A 19,914-nucleotide genomic window follows, 5' to 3' on the forward strand; every position below is an offset into this window, starting at 1 on the left:
ACAATAGAAATAAATTATCTGGACAACTAAAAATATATATAGAAAAAATTAGCCGGGCATGGTGGCACATGCCTGTAGTCCCAGCTACTCGGGAGGCTGAGGCAGGAGGATCGCTTGAGCCCAGGAGTTTGAGGTTGCTGTAAGCTAGGCTGATGCCACAGCACTCACTCTAGCCCAGGCAACAGAGTGAGACTCTGTCTTAAAAATAAATAAATAAATAAAAATAAAAAATAAATAAAGTGAGAAGTCCACGTATTTACTCCCCAGAAATTGCCTCTCACTCACACAGGCGCTAACTGTATTCTTACCAGAACTACTTTTACTGGCTTAGAATTTTACTTTTGAGTATTCCACCTACTGCAGACGGAAAAGAGTGTGCTAAATGGGCTAAAGCTAATTTTGAGAAGAGTTGCATTCACATTTAAAGTTCAAGTGCAGAAGTAAAAGTAAGTAGTAAAAACCTCTACTGTTTCTTTTTTCTTTTTTTTTTTTTGAGACAGAGTCTCACTCTGTTGCCCGGGCTAGAGTGAGTGCCGTGGCGTCAGCCTCACTCACAGCAACCTCAGACTCCTGGGCTCAAGCGATTCTCCTGCCTCAGCCTCCCGAGTAGCTGGGACTACAGGCATGCACCACCATGCCCGGATAATTTTTCTATATATAGTTTTGACTGTCTGTATAATTTCTTTCTATGTTTTAGTAGAGACGGAGTCTCGCTCTTGCTCAGGCTGGTCTCGAACTCCTGAGCTCAAACGATCCACCCACCTGGGCTGCCCAGAGTGCTAGGATTACAGGCGTGAGCCACCGCGCCCAGCCTCTACTGTTTCTTAAATGCTGTTATTTGTATCAGTAAACCACGATCTCCTTCTCTAGGCTTATCTTTTCAATATAAAGTATTTTTTAGTAAGTGGGAAAGTAACGATCTATTTGACTGCATAAATGGTCATATGATCATTTCCTCAAAGGATATGTCCAAAGACATAATGTTCTTTGGACAAATGACTTGAGTTAATAGACACATTACTGAGATTAGAATAGAACCAAAGAGATTCATAATAGTGATCACATATTTTATTAATCATTATCACCTTCCGCTTTTTAAATTTTTAAAAAATACTTTTAGAGTCCTAGAATTAAAAAGAGTTTCAGGTGAACTGGAAAGGTCAGTTGTCCTAACCCTCCGATGTAGTTAACAACACAGGCCTGCAGAGAACTCAGATTACACGGTATTCTGTCACCAGATGTGGTGACAGAGCACATCTGAGCTGTCACCCCAAGACCCTAATACTTCCTCTCTGGGGTCGAGAGGGTCCATTTCTAGCAAACAGCTTCCTTCTCCCCAGCCACACGCAATCATTTATCACATAATCCTGGGGGGATCAAAAGAACAATAGAGCAAGGGACAAGGAGAACAAATACAAAGAAAGAAAATTGGAACTCTAACCCGCAAGGGATAGAATAAAAACGTGTATTTCTACTTGATATAATGCTAGATTAGTGCAGTGAGTCACCACAATCTCACCGTTCAGAGTACAACGAGGAATAACCATCCACTTTGACGAACTTAAAGTATGCAATATGCTTAATGCTGTGGGAATCAACAAGTTTTGTTACTTTATAATGTGAAGATTTCAGCTTCACGGTCCCAAAACAAATGGATACAAGAAGGGGCTGGTTCAATTCTGAGGCTAAAAGGCTACCTATGACATTTTAACATCCACTCACACACACTCACACTCACACACACACACACACACACACACACACACACACGTGGATGCATGTGTAGGTACATAACAGAGCTACAAGAGCATTTCTGGAAAGTCTTCCAAATGCCTCCTTCTGTATTTTTCAGGGGTATTTATTCTCCCCTACTTGTCAGACATTGAGAATCTGTCAAGAATGTTTAACTGTTCTTTGCCCATAAAAGGTTCTGTATCCAGAATTATTGCAAGACTGTTAGAGGAGTTAGTGGCCTTTGATCCAACTACAAAGCTAAAAAAAAATTATAATTTGGGAGTAGCAAAGGTCCCTGATGGGTTTCTGGAATACAAGAGCATCCTAGAAAGATGGGTGGGCTATTAACTGCAAGGAATCCACTTAGAAGCCCCCTGACAATCTCGAGAGAGCAATGGCTGGCCAGGGACAACAACTGAATCCTTAGATGCAGGGCAGAGCTGGGGTGGCGGTGAGGAGATGGAATTTCTTTTTTTTTAATCCTGTCTCACATAGTTCATTAGAATTCAAAGTAAATAAAAACCAGAGCAGGGGACCAAGGAGTAGGGGGATGGATATTGCAGCTTCTTTAGTCCATACCTCGGATACATGTGATCCTAAACATTTTAGAAACTTCAGCTTCTAAGTAAAGAAACCCAATTTAGGGGTAGACATTTCATAGTTGGTGGAGAGACTCAAAACATTGTTTTTTCTCTGCATAAAATTGACTGACAATTAGACAGTTGTGGGAAATAGACCCCCCCAAAAGCGCCATTGCACATTCTGGAGCAGCAGGTGGAGGTGCAGCAGCCACTGAATTAGGGATACCGAGAGCCAGGCCAGTCCTCACCCAGAGAAAGTCTGTGTCCCTCGCTGCCAGGGTAGCAGGCGACTCCAACGTCCTTGCGATGGCCACAGTCATGCCGCCCCCAGGGCTTCCTGGAACAGTCGAGGAAACTGGTTTCCTTTCCGGAGCAGGTGACATCGTCCAGCCATATGGGACCCATGCTTTCTGGGAAGTGGTTTGCGGAGGTTTGTTTGCCGTATCTGTGACAATAAAACAAACATGGCTGGTAGACTGCTGGCTTCAAGGAACCACCACACATAAAACAACCTCATGAAGTGTCATGACTTCAGAGGGTAAGTATTTGTTCCTTTCCTACCTTGGGGACAAAGTTCTAAGAGCTATGTTTGCTCCATCACACATGTTGGTCATCTTAAAAATTTTCTATTATTTCACTGGGTAACTAATGAATAACTAAACCTCTTTCCCCATTCATTCTTGTGTTTTGTCTGCAATGTAACCCGCCCATCAAAGAGAATGCAGACAAAGAGGAAAACCCTCAAATTCCTGACCATAGAAGTCACAGTGTGGACCAGACGGTGAGAACACGGAGCTCGTGTTGGCCACCTGAGCTCACTGATTCCATCTGCTTCTCCAGGCTTCTCTGCTAACTGACCCCTTCTCCGCTAGGAAAAGTGCGGATTAGTTCAGGGATGACTCAGGCACTGTTCCTAATCCGTGATGAAATTTGGATTTCGGCCCATTAATATCAGAATGACAATGTTCTTGGCTTTTCATAAGATTATAGAAACCCAACTTTTTATAAATTATATTTGCATTCCAGCTGACTTTATTTGTAACATTGCACTACCAAAAAACTAAATATGTTATAACAAATATATACGTTGCAGAATAGGAAAGATCTACAAAATAAAAATGGTAATTTAGTCTACAATCCTTTCATTCTCCCCCAATTTTGTTTTCTTTTGTCCCATAAAATCCAAACCTCCAGAAATCACTGAGTTTAAGGATATTTTAGGTATCTTTCAGTTTGAACAGTCTATGAAATCCAACTCTTACTCATAAGTTTTATGTCCATCATCTCCCTCAATTCATGTTCTTATTATTTCTGTGCTAAGAATACAAAGAGATCTTTCTCCCTGGCATGAGTTTTCTTAATTTCTTTCTATACAAGCATTTATTAAAGAACATTTTACTAAATTAAAACAATGAAACATTTAATAGACCGTTCTAAGGCTTTTTTTCCTATTTGCTAATTAGGCCTTAACTAGAAAAGTAATTCACCTAAATGTCCCATTGCTATCATTTTTCACCATTCTTACATGAAATGCCCCAATCTGATTATCATCTATCCTTATCAACCATATAACATACAACAGGAAGTCATTTTACTTTGGGATTGCATTTGTACAAAGAAACCTAAAAAGTTTATCCTTTTCTCATGCCCCCAAAAATTATTTTTCAAAAATTCCTCCCTAAACTACAAGTAAATGTAGCACATGCTTTTACTACCATCCAAAACAATCACTTAAAACTTCTAACACACATTATTGAGAACATTTTTAGAATCAGTAAGTTTGTATACTACTGTGTATGCAAGAAAAACCGAATGGATTTATGAAACTAAATAAAATATGGAGAAAAAAAATCAATGTCATTCGTTTTCATTAATAAGGAAAAAATGTGGATATAAATAGTAAACAATAGGATTTATGACTCTCTAAATCTATGAAATTGGAGTATAGTTAACAGTCTAATAGAGATTTACTTAAAATGACACGTATTAAGTAATTCTCATTAATTAAATGTCAATACACTGTATTTATTTGGCTGTTACGTCATAGCCCTTTACCCAATAAGCGCTCTGCCCAAGAATATTCAAGACATGGCACAATTACATGCATTTATATCTTCCTGATAGCATTATTGTAACAGGCAAAATTAAACTAAACTAAATATTCAATAAGTTATGGTATGAACCTTCTATGGATATTGTTATTAAAAATTATGACTACATAGCAATATAATGGTAAAAAATATGGATATAAAAATTACACGTCCACTACTAGCACTGATATAAAGTCATACACACAAATTATAATAATGATGGTGTAAGAATAAAACATTATGGATTTTTTAAAATTTTCTTTCTTTTCCAAACTTTCTCTGTTTTATGTTACTTTTATAAATTTTAAAATATACATTTAAACACAGCTTTACCTAGCTTGAATGAAGGCATATTTTTAAGATGGAATGAATATTTGCAAATAGCTCTATCTGAAGCTGCAATGAAACAATGTTGCCAATTTTCTTCAAGCTTCAAACAATTCCTTCAAGCATGACACAGAGACACGAAAAACAAGAAAGAATGGGCGTTCATTCAATATTTAACGGAAAGGCATCATTTGCGGTTACGGGGACATACTTGGGTCTGCTCTGGAATGCACTGTGTGTGGCAGGGGATGAACGTCCCCAGGGTGACACTTGGCTTTTACGTGAGTGAGGGCAAAGGCGAGTTCTAGAGGGCGTCTCATAACAAGAGGGCTGTTTTTCTCAAATAAAAGTGAGAATCACCATCACATTCTGAGAAAGGGAATAATGAAACACGAAAGCATTTGACACCGGACGTCTCTGCAACGTTAGACACGACGATGTCGAAACTAATGACATGCAACAGTATTGGAGCGTGAGAATAAAATCGAGCAAAGTCTTGCTGGAAGAGACACAGAGAGACCTAGAAGTCACCCTGGCTTCAACCAATTGTTCAAGACGAGGGGTGGTGGCGGGAAAGGTGAATGAGACAAACAGCAAGACATGATCACCCATCACCTTACAAACTGTCATGGCTTTTATTGTTGTGCTTCCCTAGATAGGCAGAGAGATGATAGCGAATATGCATTTGTAGTATTATAGAAATTCCAGGCCGGGCGCGGTGGCTCACGCCTGCAATCCTAGCACTCTGGGAGGCCCAGGCGGGAGGATCGCTCGAGGTCAGGAGTTTGATACCAGCCTGAGCAAGAGTGAGACCCCGTCTCTACTAAAAATAGAAAGAAATTATATGGACAGCTAAAAATATATATAGAAAAAATTAGCCGGGCATGGTGGCGCATGCCTGTAGTCCCAGCTACTCTGGAGGCTGAGGCAGGAGGATCGACTGAGCCCAGGAGTTTGAGGTTGCTGTGAGTGAGTCTGACGCCATGGCACTCACTCTAGCCAGGGTGACAGAGTGAGACTCTGTCTCAAAAAAATATAAATAAATAAATAAATAAAATAAAAAAAAGAAAGAAATTCCAATAGAGATTACACAATAATATTTTTAAAGACAGAATCTGGCATTCAGCTGCCTCATCCCAGTGAGCCTTACTTAAATCCCAGCTGCTGACAAACCACATATGTGTTCAGCACCGTCCAGCCGTCGTCAGAGACAGAGCCCCACTGTCCCTGGTGATACACCTCCAAGCAGCCCTCGTGGCTGCCTTTGCCCCCTGCGAGTCTGATGGCCCCATCTGTGATGAGAAGGAGACACAGAGACTAAGCAAATCAACGCTCAAAAACAGGCAAAACAATGCTGTCATTTCATGAGAACTATCAGCAGCTCCAGGCCTCTTGTTAAACTTGTATCACATCTGTGCTCGGTGACCTGGGGTTACTGTATCGATGCTGAAGTGTGACAGTGTCCCTTTCTATGTGTACTCCTGTCCTCTGAGTAGAAAAATATATCCTGATATAATTCCGAAGTATCTATTTAAATTTTTCTGGACTAAGTAATATTTGTGATGTTTCCTATAACATTAGTCTTTGAAATCTAAGCAGCATGGGCCATTTAAATGTAAAAAGTAAGAACACATATTAACTTGGAGATGGTTCAAAATTTCAACTGCAAATAAAAAATATTAAAATAAGACGACAGAAGAAACTATTCTGGATAAAGGACAGTCTGTCGGGTCAATGCATTTATTATTCCTTAGGCGTCCATGAGTCATAAACACTGGAACGCACATCTTGCCTTTGTTCTTTTATTGATGACACAGATCTGAATTGGAATCTTATTAACTGAATAATTAAAAGAGCTTCGAAGCAGATACACAGGACAATAAATTTAAATTTTAAAAATGTAGATTTAAAAGCCATTTTCCATCCCAAATAATCCAAATAGTCCTCCCATCAAACATATATATAATCTTGGGTAAAAGTCAGACTTCTCATGAATCTCTGGGATCATTTAAAGCAAATAAAGGTCTCTTAGCAACAGAACCATTTACGAACATAACACTGCACTGTCTGCAAGGCACGCGATGAGTATTACCTCATCGGACCATCACAGCAACGCTACAAGGCTATCTTCATTTGAAAGAGGGGGAAATTGTGACTCAAGAAGATCATGTGCTCTGGTTTAAAATCTGGCATAAATTATCTATTTTTATTGACTACCAATGTGTTAATCTGCTAATAAAAACAAAGGCATGTAGAGAATTGTCAATAAAAATATAAATTTAGTATTTTGTAGGCTCCAAGAAGTTATTTTTTTAATTTTTATTAAAGAAAGATTTAAACAAAAAAATTTTATTCAAGTTCTTTTTGCCATAAAAACAATGGATTTGTGATAACTCAATTTCTCTTGACTGTTCATTTCCTTCTTCTCACCCCCAACATGTAATCACACACACACACACACACACACACACACACCAGTCTGCACTCAGACACGCCCTTCTCCTACCCCCTGACATGTTTCCACAGTTGTGCTACAATCTGGAATAGTCTAAAAACTGAGCAAAGCTAATTGGTTTCTTTAATAGTGTGCTTTCGTCAGCAATCGCATCACTACGGTTTTACCAGCTTTAAACACCTTCTGAGAGTCAAGCCAAGGTAACAGCCGAATGGACTAAAGACGTAATCTTTACATCTACTGCCTGAAATTTATCACTGCACACTGATTTCATTACTGAACCCTACATTGCAACAAAGTCTCGTGTCCTGATCAAGTTTTACAGGACTGTAGAGCCTTAAATTGCACAATTCAGAAATATCTGTGAATAAGGAGATAGTATTTTGATATACGATTTGTGTTCATTTTTTTTTTTTTTTAGTTTGATTTGGGGGATTGATGTGTGTGCCCACGTGGTGATACCATCTAAACTGAGGGTGAGGGGCGCCGGGGCAAGCCCCAGCAGTGCCGGGGCAGGGGTCCGCGCACGAATGGGGCCAAGTCCTTGCCTGTGACGGGGGTGCAGGATACTCCCGCGTCCTCTCCGTGGGCACAGTCGTGCTGTCCCCAGGAGCTCCTCGCACACTGCTCGACGGAGAGCTCGTTCCCCGTGCAGCGCACTTCGTCCAGCACCACGGGGCCGGAACCTTCGCCAAAATACACCCCACTCCACGCTTTGGCGATGCCACTGTGGGAACACAGGATTCCGGATTAGACATCGGAAGTTGGTCTGGCGCATTTCTGTGGCCCCTGGTAAAAGCACAGTTATTAATCCTACTTGCCAACTCACTTCAAAGCTCATGCACGACTTTCTGTGTCTCTTTTTTGTTTGTTTGGTGTTCTTCTTCTCATTTTCAGCCCTTACACACGTTTCAGAGATCATTAGGGATGCCCCAATGTGTACCCTCCTTTTCTCCATTAATAATGGAACCTTGGCCGGGCACGGTGGCTCATGCCTGTCATCCTAGCACTCTGGGAGGCCGAGGCGGGAGGATCGCTCGAGGTCGGGAGTTTGAGATCAGCCTGAGCAAGAGCGAGACCCCGTCTCTACTAAAAATAGAAAGAAATTATATGGACAGCTAAAAATATATATAGAAAAAATTAGCTGGGCATGGTGGCACATGCCTGTAGTCCCAGCTACTCAGGAGGCTGAGGCAGGAGGATTGCTTGAGCCCAGGAGTTTGAGGTTGCTGTGAGCTAGGCTGATGCCACGGCACTCACTCTAGCCCGGGCAACAAAGCGAGACTCTGTCTCAAAAAAAAAAAAAAGGAACCTCAGATTTTCAGGAGGACAATGGCTATCTGGAATAAAGACCATTTCTCCCAGCCTCCCTCCCCTCCTTCTTTTTTTTTCTTCAATGTATTTTTTGTTGTAAATTGTCAAGATAGTTGTAATGTTATGGGAAAAGGGCAACTAAAATAAGGGGAAGAGATATAGGATCAGTGAAAAAACAAACTAAAAATATAGATGCTGTAGTCTAAAAATGACAAGGGTGACAAGGGCTGAAAATGCAATTTCTGCAGTCATTCATCATTTTGACAGGCGGTTACCATCACTGGAATCTGAGGTTCTAGTGGTGTCACTTCCAACTGTGGAAGAAGTAAATTTACTACGGATAAACTTGAGTGAAGAGACGTTTTTGTTAGAAATAGAGGTGGCTGCAACAGAACTGAAAATCACAGCGACTTAAACAAGTTTAGACCAGAGGTAGCTGCCGGCTCGAGGGCAGTAATTAGGGCCCCAAGCTCGTTCTCGCTTGCTCTACTGTCATCCTTAGGGTGGCACCTTCTGGCCCAATGTAGCTCCTCAAGCTCCAGCCACCCCCTCTGCCCTGCAGTCAGCGAGGAGCCGGCAGTGGGACAAGGACAGGACACTTCCTACAGTGATACGTGACACTCCTACCTAAACATCACTGGCCCAAACTCAGTCATCTAACATGGGTGCAAAGTTTGATTTGGGGATGATGAAAAATTCTGGAGAGGGACAGTGGTAATAGTTGTACAGCAATGTGAATATACCTAATGTACTATAAACTTAAAAATTGTCACAACGGTAAATTTTGTGTTACATATATTTTACCTCAAACTCCTGGGCTCAAGCGATCCTCCTGCCTCGGCACCACCCCAGTAGCTGGGACTACAGGCCAGCACCACCACACCCAGCTAATTATTTTCTATTTTTAGCAGAGATAGTGTCTGTTGCTCAGGCTGGTCTCGAACTCCTGACCTCAAGCGATCCTCCTGCCTCAGCCTCCCGAGTAGCTGGGACTACAGGCATGTGACACCATGCCCGGCTGATTTTTTTCTATATATTTTTAGTTGTCCAGACCATTTCTTTCTATTTTTGGTAGAGACGGGGTCTTGCTCTTGCTCAGGCTGGTCTCGAACTCCTGACCTCAAGTGATCCTCCTGCCTCGGCCTCCCAGAGTGCTGGGATTACAGCGTGAGCCACGGCGCCTGGCCAGACTCTGAGGTTTAAATCTGGGCTACTCTGGGGAACTGACTGAAACCTCCCAGGCGTGGACGCCACAGCTGGACACAGGGATGATCAGGGCTGACCCGCAGGGCGGTAGGAACTAAGCTGACATGATGCACGAGCTCAGTGAACACCGGTTCCTGTTCCTCTCCCGGCACCGCCAAGCAGCTCCCCCTCTGCCCTGGCCCCCAACAGCTGATGAACAACACATCCTTCACAGGATGCAATTTACCTAAATACTGCCTGGTATTTAGTTTAAACAGACACCAGAGTTTTTACCTTCCCTGCTCCCCAAAAGGCAGAGCTGGGGAGTGGGGAGGGAGGAAGAATCAGTCAGCATCTTAACCTTTTCTGGTTTTAGTGCTGTAAATCTGTTTTATTTATTTATTCATTTTAACGTAATTTTAGGAAGAATATTTATGGAGGTAATTTGTAGCCTATAACACACTGGACGAACATACACGTTATTTTTATTACAGATTATAAGGTGATGGCCCAAAAGTTAAGCTGAGACTTGCATTACTCAACTTCAGATTCTCAGTGAACACATACATAATCAGAGGCAAACCTTTGCAAGTATTTTAATGCCTGCAAAGTATTTTACCAAAAAAAAAAAAAAAAACCACAAGGTTGTAGTGTCCAAAACAAAACTTTTTGTGCAAAGAAATTATTCATTTTCCTATTAACAGTGTCACTCTGCCTCCCACTAACTGTGACTTCGGGGCCACTGGGTGACCTCAGGGGGCCGAACTTCCTTACCTATCAAACAAGGTCTCTTTCCTGCTCAAGAATTCCATATACCAGGCTATCTTTATTGTAAAGTTTATAAAATACTTTTTTAATTTTCATGAACAGTAAAATACATGAGCAAAAAAAATTTTTTTAAAGAGCAATTTATACCAGAAAAAAATTTATTCTAACTACTCAATAATATGGTTGTACATGATCATTTTATGGCCAAAAAAAAAAAAAACCTCAGGGGAAAGAAATGTCCAAAATTTTAAAATTCCTGTGTAAATTATGGCACGTCCACACAATAAAATATGATGTCACAGGACTCAGCCATGCTTTTAAGTGTTTTGAAAGACACGGGGAAATGCTTTTAATGTTAAGCAAACAGAAAGGAATTCTAATTAAAATGTGTGCACCTGAAACTTCACTGGGTATATATGTAGTCTCAAGTTATCTAATTTTCTAACATCTGGCTGCCTCCTTTCCTGCACCTTACCTTTCTCCAAGTTCTGAGTTAATCCAATTTAAGTATCTTAAGTATAATAATTCGTTTTGTATCTAGGAAGCTTGCCAGCTAGCAAAATACACAGACAACATTAAAAGATGAGGGTCAACACAGACAGCATCGCACAGGGAAATTGCAAGCACTATTCCAGGGAGGCATGACGTAGCTGCCCCCTGGGAATTCAACAGAGCAAATAAGACAGAGATGAAATTTGCTTAAGAACAAAGCATACATTGAGACAAGCCACAATTACACTCTGATGTCAACCATGTGTCATTAAAAAACTATCTCATCTGAAAGTACTTAGCCTTTAAATCAATGAGCAAGACAGATTAGAGAGGAGGAAGAGTTGCAGATTACTCTTTAATGCAAACTTACGAGAGAGCTATAAAATCCAGTGCAAGAAAGGCAAACCAACAGTGTCAGCTCAGGGCATCAGAGAACTTGTGCTAAAAACAAATCTCTACAAAGCTGGGTTGCTAGTTGTTATGAGGGCTTTGTGGAGGATCTTTGCTGCCTTGTATATGCAGAGATATTTTTCCTTTTAGCTACTTTTCCAAACATGAATCCCCTCATACAAAAAGAGCAGTGAGCTAGTGCTTGAAAAAGATGTTAGCACTTTGCTTAACTCATGCGTGTGCTCAACACGAACATATGGCCTCCTTGTGACTCCATCTCTATGTTCTGTGTAACTGACTGTTGTTGTCAACATGGCTTTGGTTCGAGAACTACTTAGATAAGTGAAAAAAAGTCTCTGTCACTAAAGAAAGAACTCTGCATTACAACATGCATTTTTAGGATGACTTCAATAACTATAAATGCAACTAATATTCAGTGTCATTTAAAGTTTCTATGCATCTTTCTAAGCAACAAAAGCTTGGCTTTTCTGTTTTTTTTTTTTAGACAGAGTCTCACTCTGTTGCCCAGGCTAGAGTGAGTGCCGTGGCGTCAGCCTGGCTCACAGCAACCTCAAACTCCTGGGCTCAAGTGATCCTCCTGCCTCAGCCTCCCGAGTAGCTGGGACTACAGGCATGCACCACCATGCCCGGCTAATTTTTTCCATATATTTTAAGTTGTCCAGGTAATGTCTTTCTATTTTTAGTAGAGACAGAGTCTCGCTCTTGCTCAGGCTGGTCTCGAACTCCTGAGCTCAAACAATCCACCCACCTGGGCTGCCCAGAGTGCTAGGATTACAGGCATGAGCCACCGTGCCCGGCCAAAAGTTTGGCTTTTCGCCACAGAAACATATTAATAATAAAAATGCCTTACAGCTTAAACTTAGAATAATCCATATTGCCACTGGTAATATTAAATGTTATTACTATACTCTTAAAGGTCTTAATACTTTTAGCAAAGACATAGGTTTCCTAGTAACTCATATGAAAATCAATTAGCACACTCCATGCATAATTAATAACTCAGTAACTACACATATATACACTTGGAGTGTTTTTTAGAAGATAAAATTCATAGATACAGCTAACTAAGTAAAAGTTCTAGATAGATAGTGTTTGATGATCTCACCATCAAATGCTCAGTTTACTTTGAACATATAATAACATTTGTAAATATAACAGTACCTAATTGGACTGCCCTTGATAACCAATGTATATGGTAGACTGACTATGTGAGCTAACTGCCCTGTAGACACAAAACTCCATAAATTAGGAAGTATGTTATAGATGAGAAAACTGGGACTAAGAGGTTCTGTTGCTTAACTCCAAAAGTAGGACGCAATCTCAGGCTGTTCTCACAATCTTATGCTATGCTAACTCCAACACCAACACCTGGGAAGTTTAAGAAAATTGGTCTTGAAATTGATACCCAGTCAGAACACTTAAAAAAAATCTAGTCTCGGGAATTTAATGATTAATTAGTTTCCTGAAAAGGAACCGAGTGGCCCTACTCCCGACTAGTCCAAAGAAAATGATCACACCAGTAAACAATGCCAGTAATTATGGTCACACCTGTTGGCAGAGGATTTATCATGCTTCTTCCTGCCCCATGTATGAACTACAAATTAGTAGTTAGACCCTAGACTCAGTTACAGAGGGAAAAATGTAACTTTACAGTGAAGAATCAGAACCTGGTGCTCAATATTGGCCTCAGGTGTAGGGAAAACCAGCTATTCCATGACCACTGAGGAGATGCAAGATGAGAACATGTCACCTGTGATGATTTCTAGCCAAGTGTTTGCTTTGATCTTCAAGCCTTTGGACCTAAACTCTATTTCAAGAATTGCAAGAACCAGAGGAATAAACTGAATGCACTAGGAAGAAGAAATGATGAGAATTCCAAAGAGAGAACATTCTCTGAACAACCGGCCTGGTCTCTCCAACAAGTCAGGGCCATGGAGAAAAGAGAAAGAGGGCGCTCTGGAGCCAAAGAGACTCAGGACACAGCACCCAGACACACTGCATGTCCTGGACCAAACTCTGCTTCAGACAAACCATCTTCCAAGGACATTGCGGGGGCAGCTGTTAAAATTTGAATATGACAGAATATCAGACAATGTTAAGAATGATTACCAGTCATATTAATTATGATAATGATTTGGTTATGTAGGGCGGTGTTCTTATTTTTAAGAGATGCATACTGAAGTACTCAGAGATAAAATGTTAAAATGTCTATATTTTAAAGTATAAAGTTCAATATAAACAGAGTTTTGAAAAACAGGAGAGCCAATTATAAAAACAACTGGAAAAAATTTGAGTATCAATGGTTCAAGGTTAAAAAATCACGGCCCAGTGTCAAGGGTGATGGCTAACCGGACAAAATGATACACAAACAAGATTTAATCCCAGGCCGGGCGTGGTGGCTCACGCCTGTAATCCTAGCACTCTGGGAGGCCGAAGCAGGAGGATCGCTTGAGGTCAGGAGTTTGAGACCAGCAAGAGTGAGACCCCGTCTCTACTAAAAATAGAAAGAAATTATCTGGCCAACTAAAATATATATAGAAAAAAAATTATCCGGGCATGGTGGCACATGCCTGTAGTCCCAGCTACTCGGGAGGCTGAGGCAGGAGGATCGCTTGAGCCCAGGAGTCTGAGGTTGCTGTGAGCGAGGCTGACGCCACGGCACTCACTCTAGCCCAGGCAACAAAGTGAGACTCTGTCTCAAAAAAAAAAAAAAAAAAATCTCCGGCTTCACCTGGGCACCTGTGCTGGTTTTTCTTATTACCAGAAGGTGTATGTTTCACAAGCCTTTTAACCATCCCTTCAGGGTCTGGGCCGATCTGCGCTGCCGTGTACCTGAGCCCTCTCCGCTCGTCTCCTCGGGCAGCTCCTGCAGGCTCAGCTTCCACTCCAAGGGCACGTCGCAGGGTGTCACCGTGACCGACAGCGGGGTGTTGTCTTCTTCAACCACAAAGAAATACCTGTGGGAAAGCGAACTCCATTCAGACCACGGTAATTCTTTCTAACATTTACAATCCAGAGTTAGTGGAAAAATCATTTGGTTTTCATTTTCATAAAATTTCATTTTATTTCCATTTCATAGACACTGAAACTTCCTGCTTGGCACAAAACATGATACGTACGGCACTAACTGTGCAAGTCCGGCAGCTCAGGGCTCCGCAGCCAGACTTCTCACCAGCAAACACAGTGTGAAATAAGCAAAAAACACTGAACCAAAAGCATTTTGACTTAAAAATCAACCCTCACCAGTGTCTGGCTGTTACTTAACATAGGCCCTGCCATTGCAAAGTAAGCCACTATCAAGGAAATTTCCAGGTTTATTGCTGTGTTTTCCATAATTTTGGTGATAAATTTGCACGTTACACTGAGGCTGCTCTGACATAGTCCCAACTATTTCGAAACACCATCTTCACAGCAACCTAGTTCTGAAATGTATGTTGATCTCTGGCAAAACAACATTGTATTCACATTTTTACATTAGTGACTTTTATTCACAGCTTTGCTATTCCGTATCTTTTTCAATAGCAATATCTAATCACCATCTGAGAAATATTTTTAAAAAGTAAAGACCACTGTGTCAGTCAGTGGAAAGATACATTTGTCTGTCACTTCTCTATCACCAGGATTTTCTGTTGAATTAATAAGTTGATGATTTTTTAAAATTTAAAAAATTCAAAATATTCTGCTCTATGCTTTCTCCTCGGACTTTGTGATCTCTCAAAAGACTTTTTAAAATGCATGAAATATTGCTTATCTATAAAAATATTAAGACTGTATATTCTTACTCCAAGTGACTTAGATAATTTCACTTAATTGTATTTCAAAGCCTATAATCTTGCAAATGAGGAAATGGTGATTTCAGTTCTAGCAAGCCCGGAGTTGCTCACTGATTCCATGGTAAAGAAAAGGAGGTTTTGCCTCCTATAGATTGAACCTCCTGGGCACCTCTTCTCTCTCTGCTCTCTCCGTATCTGAGACCACCACGCTCTCCAAACTGACCACCACAGCCATCCACGCCTGCAGTCTCCCCTGCTGGCAGCCTCTCGCCTTCCCAAACTCCAACTCCTGGCATGCACCATGGGCCTGTGCTCGGAGCATCCCTCATTCACCTGTGCTCTCTTCCTGGGTGAACTCACCAGGCTCGTGGCTTTAACCTCTGGTACGTTAATCACCCCCAAATTTAAAACCTCAGCCTGAACTCTTGCCTAAAAATTCCAGTTACAACTATCTTCTTGCCATCTTCACTTAGATGTTAAGGCAATTTCACACTGAAGATATCTAACCCAAATTTCAGATTATTTCCCCCAAATTGGCTTCTCTTGCAGTCTGTCCCTTCTCAGCAAATGACCATGCCACCCTTGCAGTCATGTAGGACAAACAGGGTCACTGTCAACTTTCTCTTCTGCTAACACACTATGAACGAGCAGACACCTTTGGCTGCACTTTGAAAATATACCCAGAATCTGGCTCTTTGTCCTGCTCCACCTGGTACCACCTGATATGAGCCACCACCTCTTGCCTGGGCACTGCAGCAGCCTCCTGACTGAGCTTCCTGCTTCCACCTGGACCCCTCAGTTTATTCCCCCCTCCAGGCAGGCGGAGGGGTCCCAGTGAACCTAAGGCAAACACACCACACCCCCTTGCTCAAAACTCTCCAAGAGCTTCCTGTTTCCTGCGGGATAAGAACTTGCAATGTCTTACAAGCAAATATCTAAACCCTTCTCCTCCCCCCTCCACTCAGCGCCTTGCTCGCTTTGGAACACGCAGACTCCTGCCCCCACCTCTCACCTGAGATCCTCCTCCTCCAGGTAGGGACCCTGCCCGCTCATCCCCTCCCCAGCTCTCTCCTCCAGCTCCACCCTGTACAGAACCACCCTGACCCCTGGTGTAAAGTATGGTACACTTCCAGCCCACAAAGCTCCCTTTCACTCCATTTTTCGTCAAACCACTTACCACTACCTGACATGCTATATATTACTTTTTTTTTTTTCCATCTTCCCCAACTAGAATGACAGCTATAAGAGAGCAGGGCAATCCCAATACACATCTGTTGAATGAATTAATGAACAGCTGTTTCCTACACATCTACTTTCACTATCTCTAAATGATTCTTCACACTGCAGCTAGAGTAATCTCCTAAAAAAAAAAGTGTAATTTTTAAGACAACTTTTAGAACCGAAACTTACTTAACTTTTCAGGGAGTGGAAAACTAAAGGAGATAAACGATTTGATTGAGTGATATGATTATATAATATGGAATGCTGTGTTTAAAGAACACTGCAAAACAAGCAGTACACATGTACATTTGGGAAATGAAAGTAACTTCCAAAGAAAAATTTTGATTTGATCTGACATACTCAAAAATTTCAAGGGACAAAATAATATGAAAAGCAAAATGTACTCAGTGAGAACTCAGTTAACAGTAAAGGTTAACTTGAAGTGCTAGGACTGCTTTGTGTTCCCTTTCCTGTTTGCGCAGACTTGAGTCTTAGCAAGGACTAGGACAGCAAGTTCCTTCTACGTGATCATCCTTTCATTTTGTGCCTCCCTCTCATGAATGTCCTTTAAAGACTCATGACAAGTCAGCTCCTGATCCATTGCATTCATTCACATAAATGATTTCACCCGGGCAGTGCTGAAGTGATACCTAAACAGTAGTTCACTTCAGTCAAAATAGGAAAACTCACCTCCGAGCATCGTCCAGACTGACCAGACGGTGATATCCTTGGGCCAGAAGTGGAAGGGATTCCAAGCGTCACCTTCCCTTACTCTTGATCAAAATAGAAAGATGACCCGATGGTGGGGGATACCTCAATCTTTGGAGAATGGCTTATTGACTGTGTGAGACAGTTTAGTCCTTTGGAATGCCAATGTGCCCCAAGTTAAAAGGAGAAATTGGGTTTGAAATATAATTATCCAAAGAGCAACCATGTGTTCTGCAAGTGTAGAGAGGGGTTTGAGCACTGCAAAATAAGTAACTTTATTTAATTAGTTTGTAAGACATATTTTATTTATATGAGGTAAATAATTTATATGAGGTATATAATTTTTAGAGTTCAAAATATTCAGAAACATATGCGAGCCCAATTTGTTGATGTTGGCATAAAGGTAAATGAACAATGCCAGCTTTTTATCACTGGTTTGATTCCCTCGGGATCTGATCAGATTTGTCAAAGAAATATCATCCATATAAAACTTAATGCAAACCCTTGAAGAATCATCTATTCAATTAATTTCATCTTAGTCCTACAGGGGCCTTCTTAGAAATTTCCTACTATCCTGAAAATAAGAAAATAATCATTCTAAAATGCAAGAAATGCAAGGATTGCCCCCTCTTCCCAAAAGGAGATCACAATCAGCAAGAACCAAACAGCTCCATTTAATGAATAGAAGTTGCATTGCCATTTTTTTTTTTACTTAGAGAAAATAAGTAATGCCATTCATAGGTTGATTTGCAAATTCCCTAAACTAAGTCTAAAAGGTTACTTTCTTTTTTGGAGGCATCCTTTATGAGATTTTTGATAAAGAAAGCACTGCAGGGAGAATACCTTTTAAGCGTATCTCTAAAGAGATAACTGCTGATTTCAGCCCCGTCTGGAATGACTGACGAATCATGGAAAAACGCTTTGTCCCGGATCTGCATCTGGAACAGCTCCTCATCTCGCGTGGGCAACTTCTGGGTCCCGCAGCCGACGGGCAGGAGGAGCCACAGCAGACAGCAGCGGAGCAGCGCCATCCTGGGCAGCAGAAGCGATCGCTTGGGTTAGTTCTGCAAGCAAAACTCACTAAAGCGTTCACATTATGTGAGCTTTGATGGAAACTTAGGGACGTATCACATATTTTGAATACATGCACATGATCTTGAAGGCAACTCTCCTATTCTTTTTCTTCAAACTGTTTTACGAAGTTGAGAATGAATTCGCCAGAATTTCAGACATTACAGAGATGCTGAAATGAAAGGATTCTTGGTGCCTTAACTTCCCTGGGTATTCAGAGAAAACCCTCACTTCACTGAGGCGGAAGCCTATACGGACAGTAATGGATAATGTTACATCGATGTGTCAAAGCTTACGCTGAAATGGTCACTTAGGGCAAGTTCTCTCGGCTGTTATAAAAGCCCTGGCGGTGGCTGGCAGGCACCACTGCTCAGCAGTCACCTGACACCTGAACCACTGCCTTCAGCGTGAGTCACAGAGACCCCCTGAGAGCCACAAAATTATCCCTGTACAGTCGTTTTTATTCTCCCTTAAAACTGGACTAAGGATTATACATGTATAGATTATGCTTATTCCAAGATCAAATTTCATGTATCAGAGATTTTTAGAGATTATAAAGTTCAGCTCCCTCACAGGTTAAGCAATTCATCCAAAATCACAAGGTGAGTTGCTTGCTGATGTCCGGATGTCACAGAGTCCCAGACTCTTCAACACAACACTGACATACACACACCTACAACACGAGAACGCGAGCTTGGCTCCCACTTGCAGATCAAGTCAGATCTTTGGAAAGTCATATATTTAGACCCTTTGTCTTAACCTCTAGCAGAGCATTTTCACTGAGCTGCATTTTGGCATTTGCCACTGACTTTCATCACAACCTTGTAAGTGATTACGGATGACCCTACTGCACATGGCCGTAGGGACGTCGTCAGAAGCTGGCTTCCACGTGTCTCAGTGCTAACAACACTGAGGTGCACAGGCGCTTGGCACGGCAGGTGCCAGGGAAAGGCTGTGCCTTCCGGATCATTCGGTACAAGTTCTCCTCACAGGAAGAGCCATGTAAGGAATTGTGTTCCCTTACCTTTTTCACTCTACCTACATCAGGGATTTCAAGCATTACAGAAATATAGTGTTTTCACATTTAAGTACCTTAAATAGTGGGAAAGCCAAATGCAAACATCTGTGATTATTCAAGATGAGGTGAATGCTTGTTTTATTTTTAAACAGACAGCATTACAGATATGAATAATTAAAAATCTCTACTTAAAACATCATTGGACTTTAATTTCATCTTTCTTTGAGTGTTATCAAAAATAGATCGGGACAACTAAAAATATGTTTGAAAGAAAAAAACTGTTTCTTTTTTATAATGAGGATGTGAGAAGTAGTTCTTGCACCATGAGCTTGCTCAGAAAGTACTTCTCTTCTTTTTTCCGAATGTTTTGTCTGCCCCGTGTCCTGCAGCTTTCTACACAAAATACCTGCAGTGATTTAGCTGCCGGGCGCGAAGCACAACGCTCCTCTCCCTGCCTTCCTCCCGTCAGTCCTCACAGCGACCCTGTGAAGTGGGCACCGCCACTGTGTAAGAACAAACCTTCGCCATGCAGGCAGAGAGAGGACACAAATCCAGGTGGATCTGACCGAAGAGCCAAAACGTGCCTCCTTTTTAACATCTCTCAAGACAGCCCAACGATTTTTTACAGAGGTTTTTATTTGCCACTGTTATTTCTTAATTCTATTACAACGGAAAGAAAATTCAACTGAGAGCTAAGAAACTTGACGCGTAGTTTCAGTTCCTCACTAGATGTAGGATCTGTTCACTTACCCACCCCAGGTCTCAG

General features: G+C 41.4%; 1 protein-coding gene across 1 annotated transcript in view; it reads right to left on the reverse strand.

Annotated features, from left to right (window-relative positions):
- The window catches only part of LOC123629780 (neurotrypsin-like), a 32,209-nt gene extending 14,119 nt beyond the window's left edge, over positions 1-18,090 (reverse strand). The window contains exons 1-6 of the mRNA XM_045539170.1: positions 17,963-18,090; positions 16,143-16,214; positions 14,190-14,294; positions 7,736-7,914; positions 5,883-6,024; positions 2,564-2,760 (exon numbers count right to left, since the gene is read on the reverse strand). Coding sequence (XP_045395126.1) covers positions 2,564-2,760; positions 5,883-6,024; positions 7,736-7,914; positions 14,190-14,294; positions 16,143-16,214; positions 17,963-18,090 — 823 coding nt within the window. The remainder of the gene's footprint in view (positions 1-2,563; positions 2,761-5,882; positions 6,025-7,735; positions 7,915-14,189; positions 14,295-16,142; positions 16,215-17,962) is intronic.
- Between the last annotated feature and the right edge of the window lie 1,824 nt (positions 18,091-19,914).

The sequence above is a fragment of the Lemur catta genome, unplaced genomic scaffold, assembly GCF_020740605.2.
Source record: "Lemur catta isolate mLemCat1 unplaced genomic scaffold, mLemCat1.pri scaffold_43_ctg1, whole genome shotgun sequence".
NCBI lineage: Eukaryota > Metazoa > Chordata > Mammalia > Primates > Lemuridae > Lemur > Lemur catta.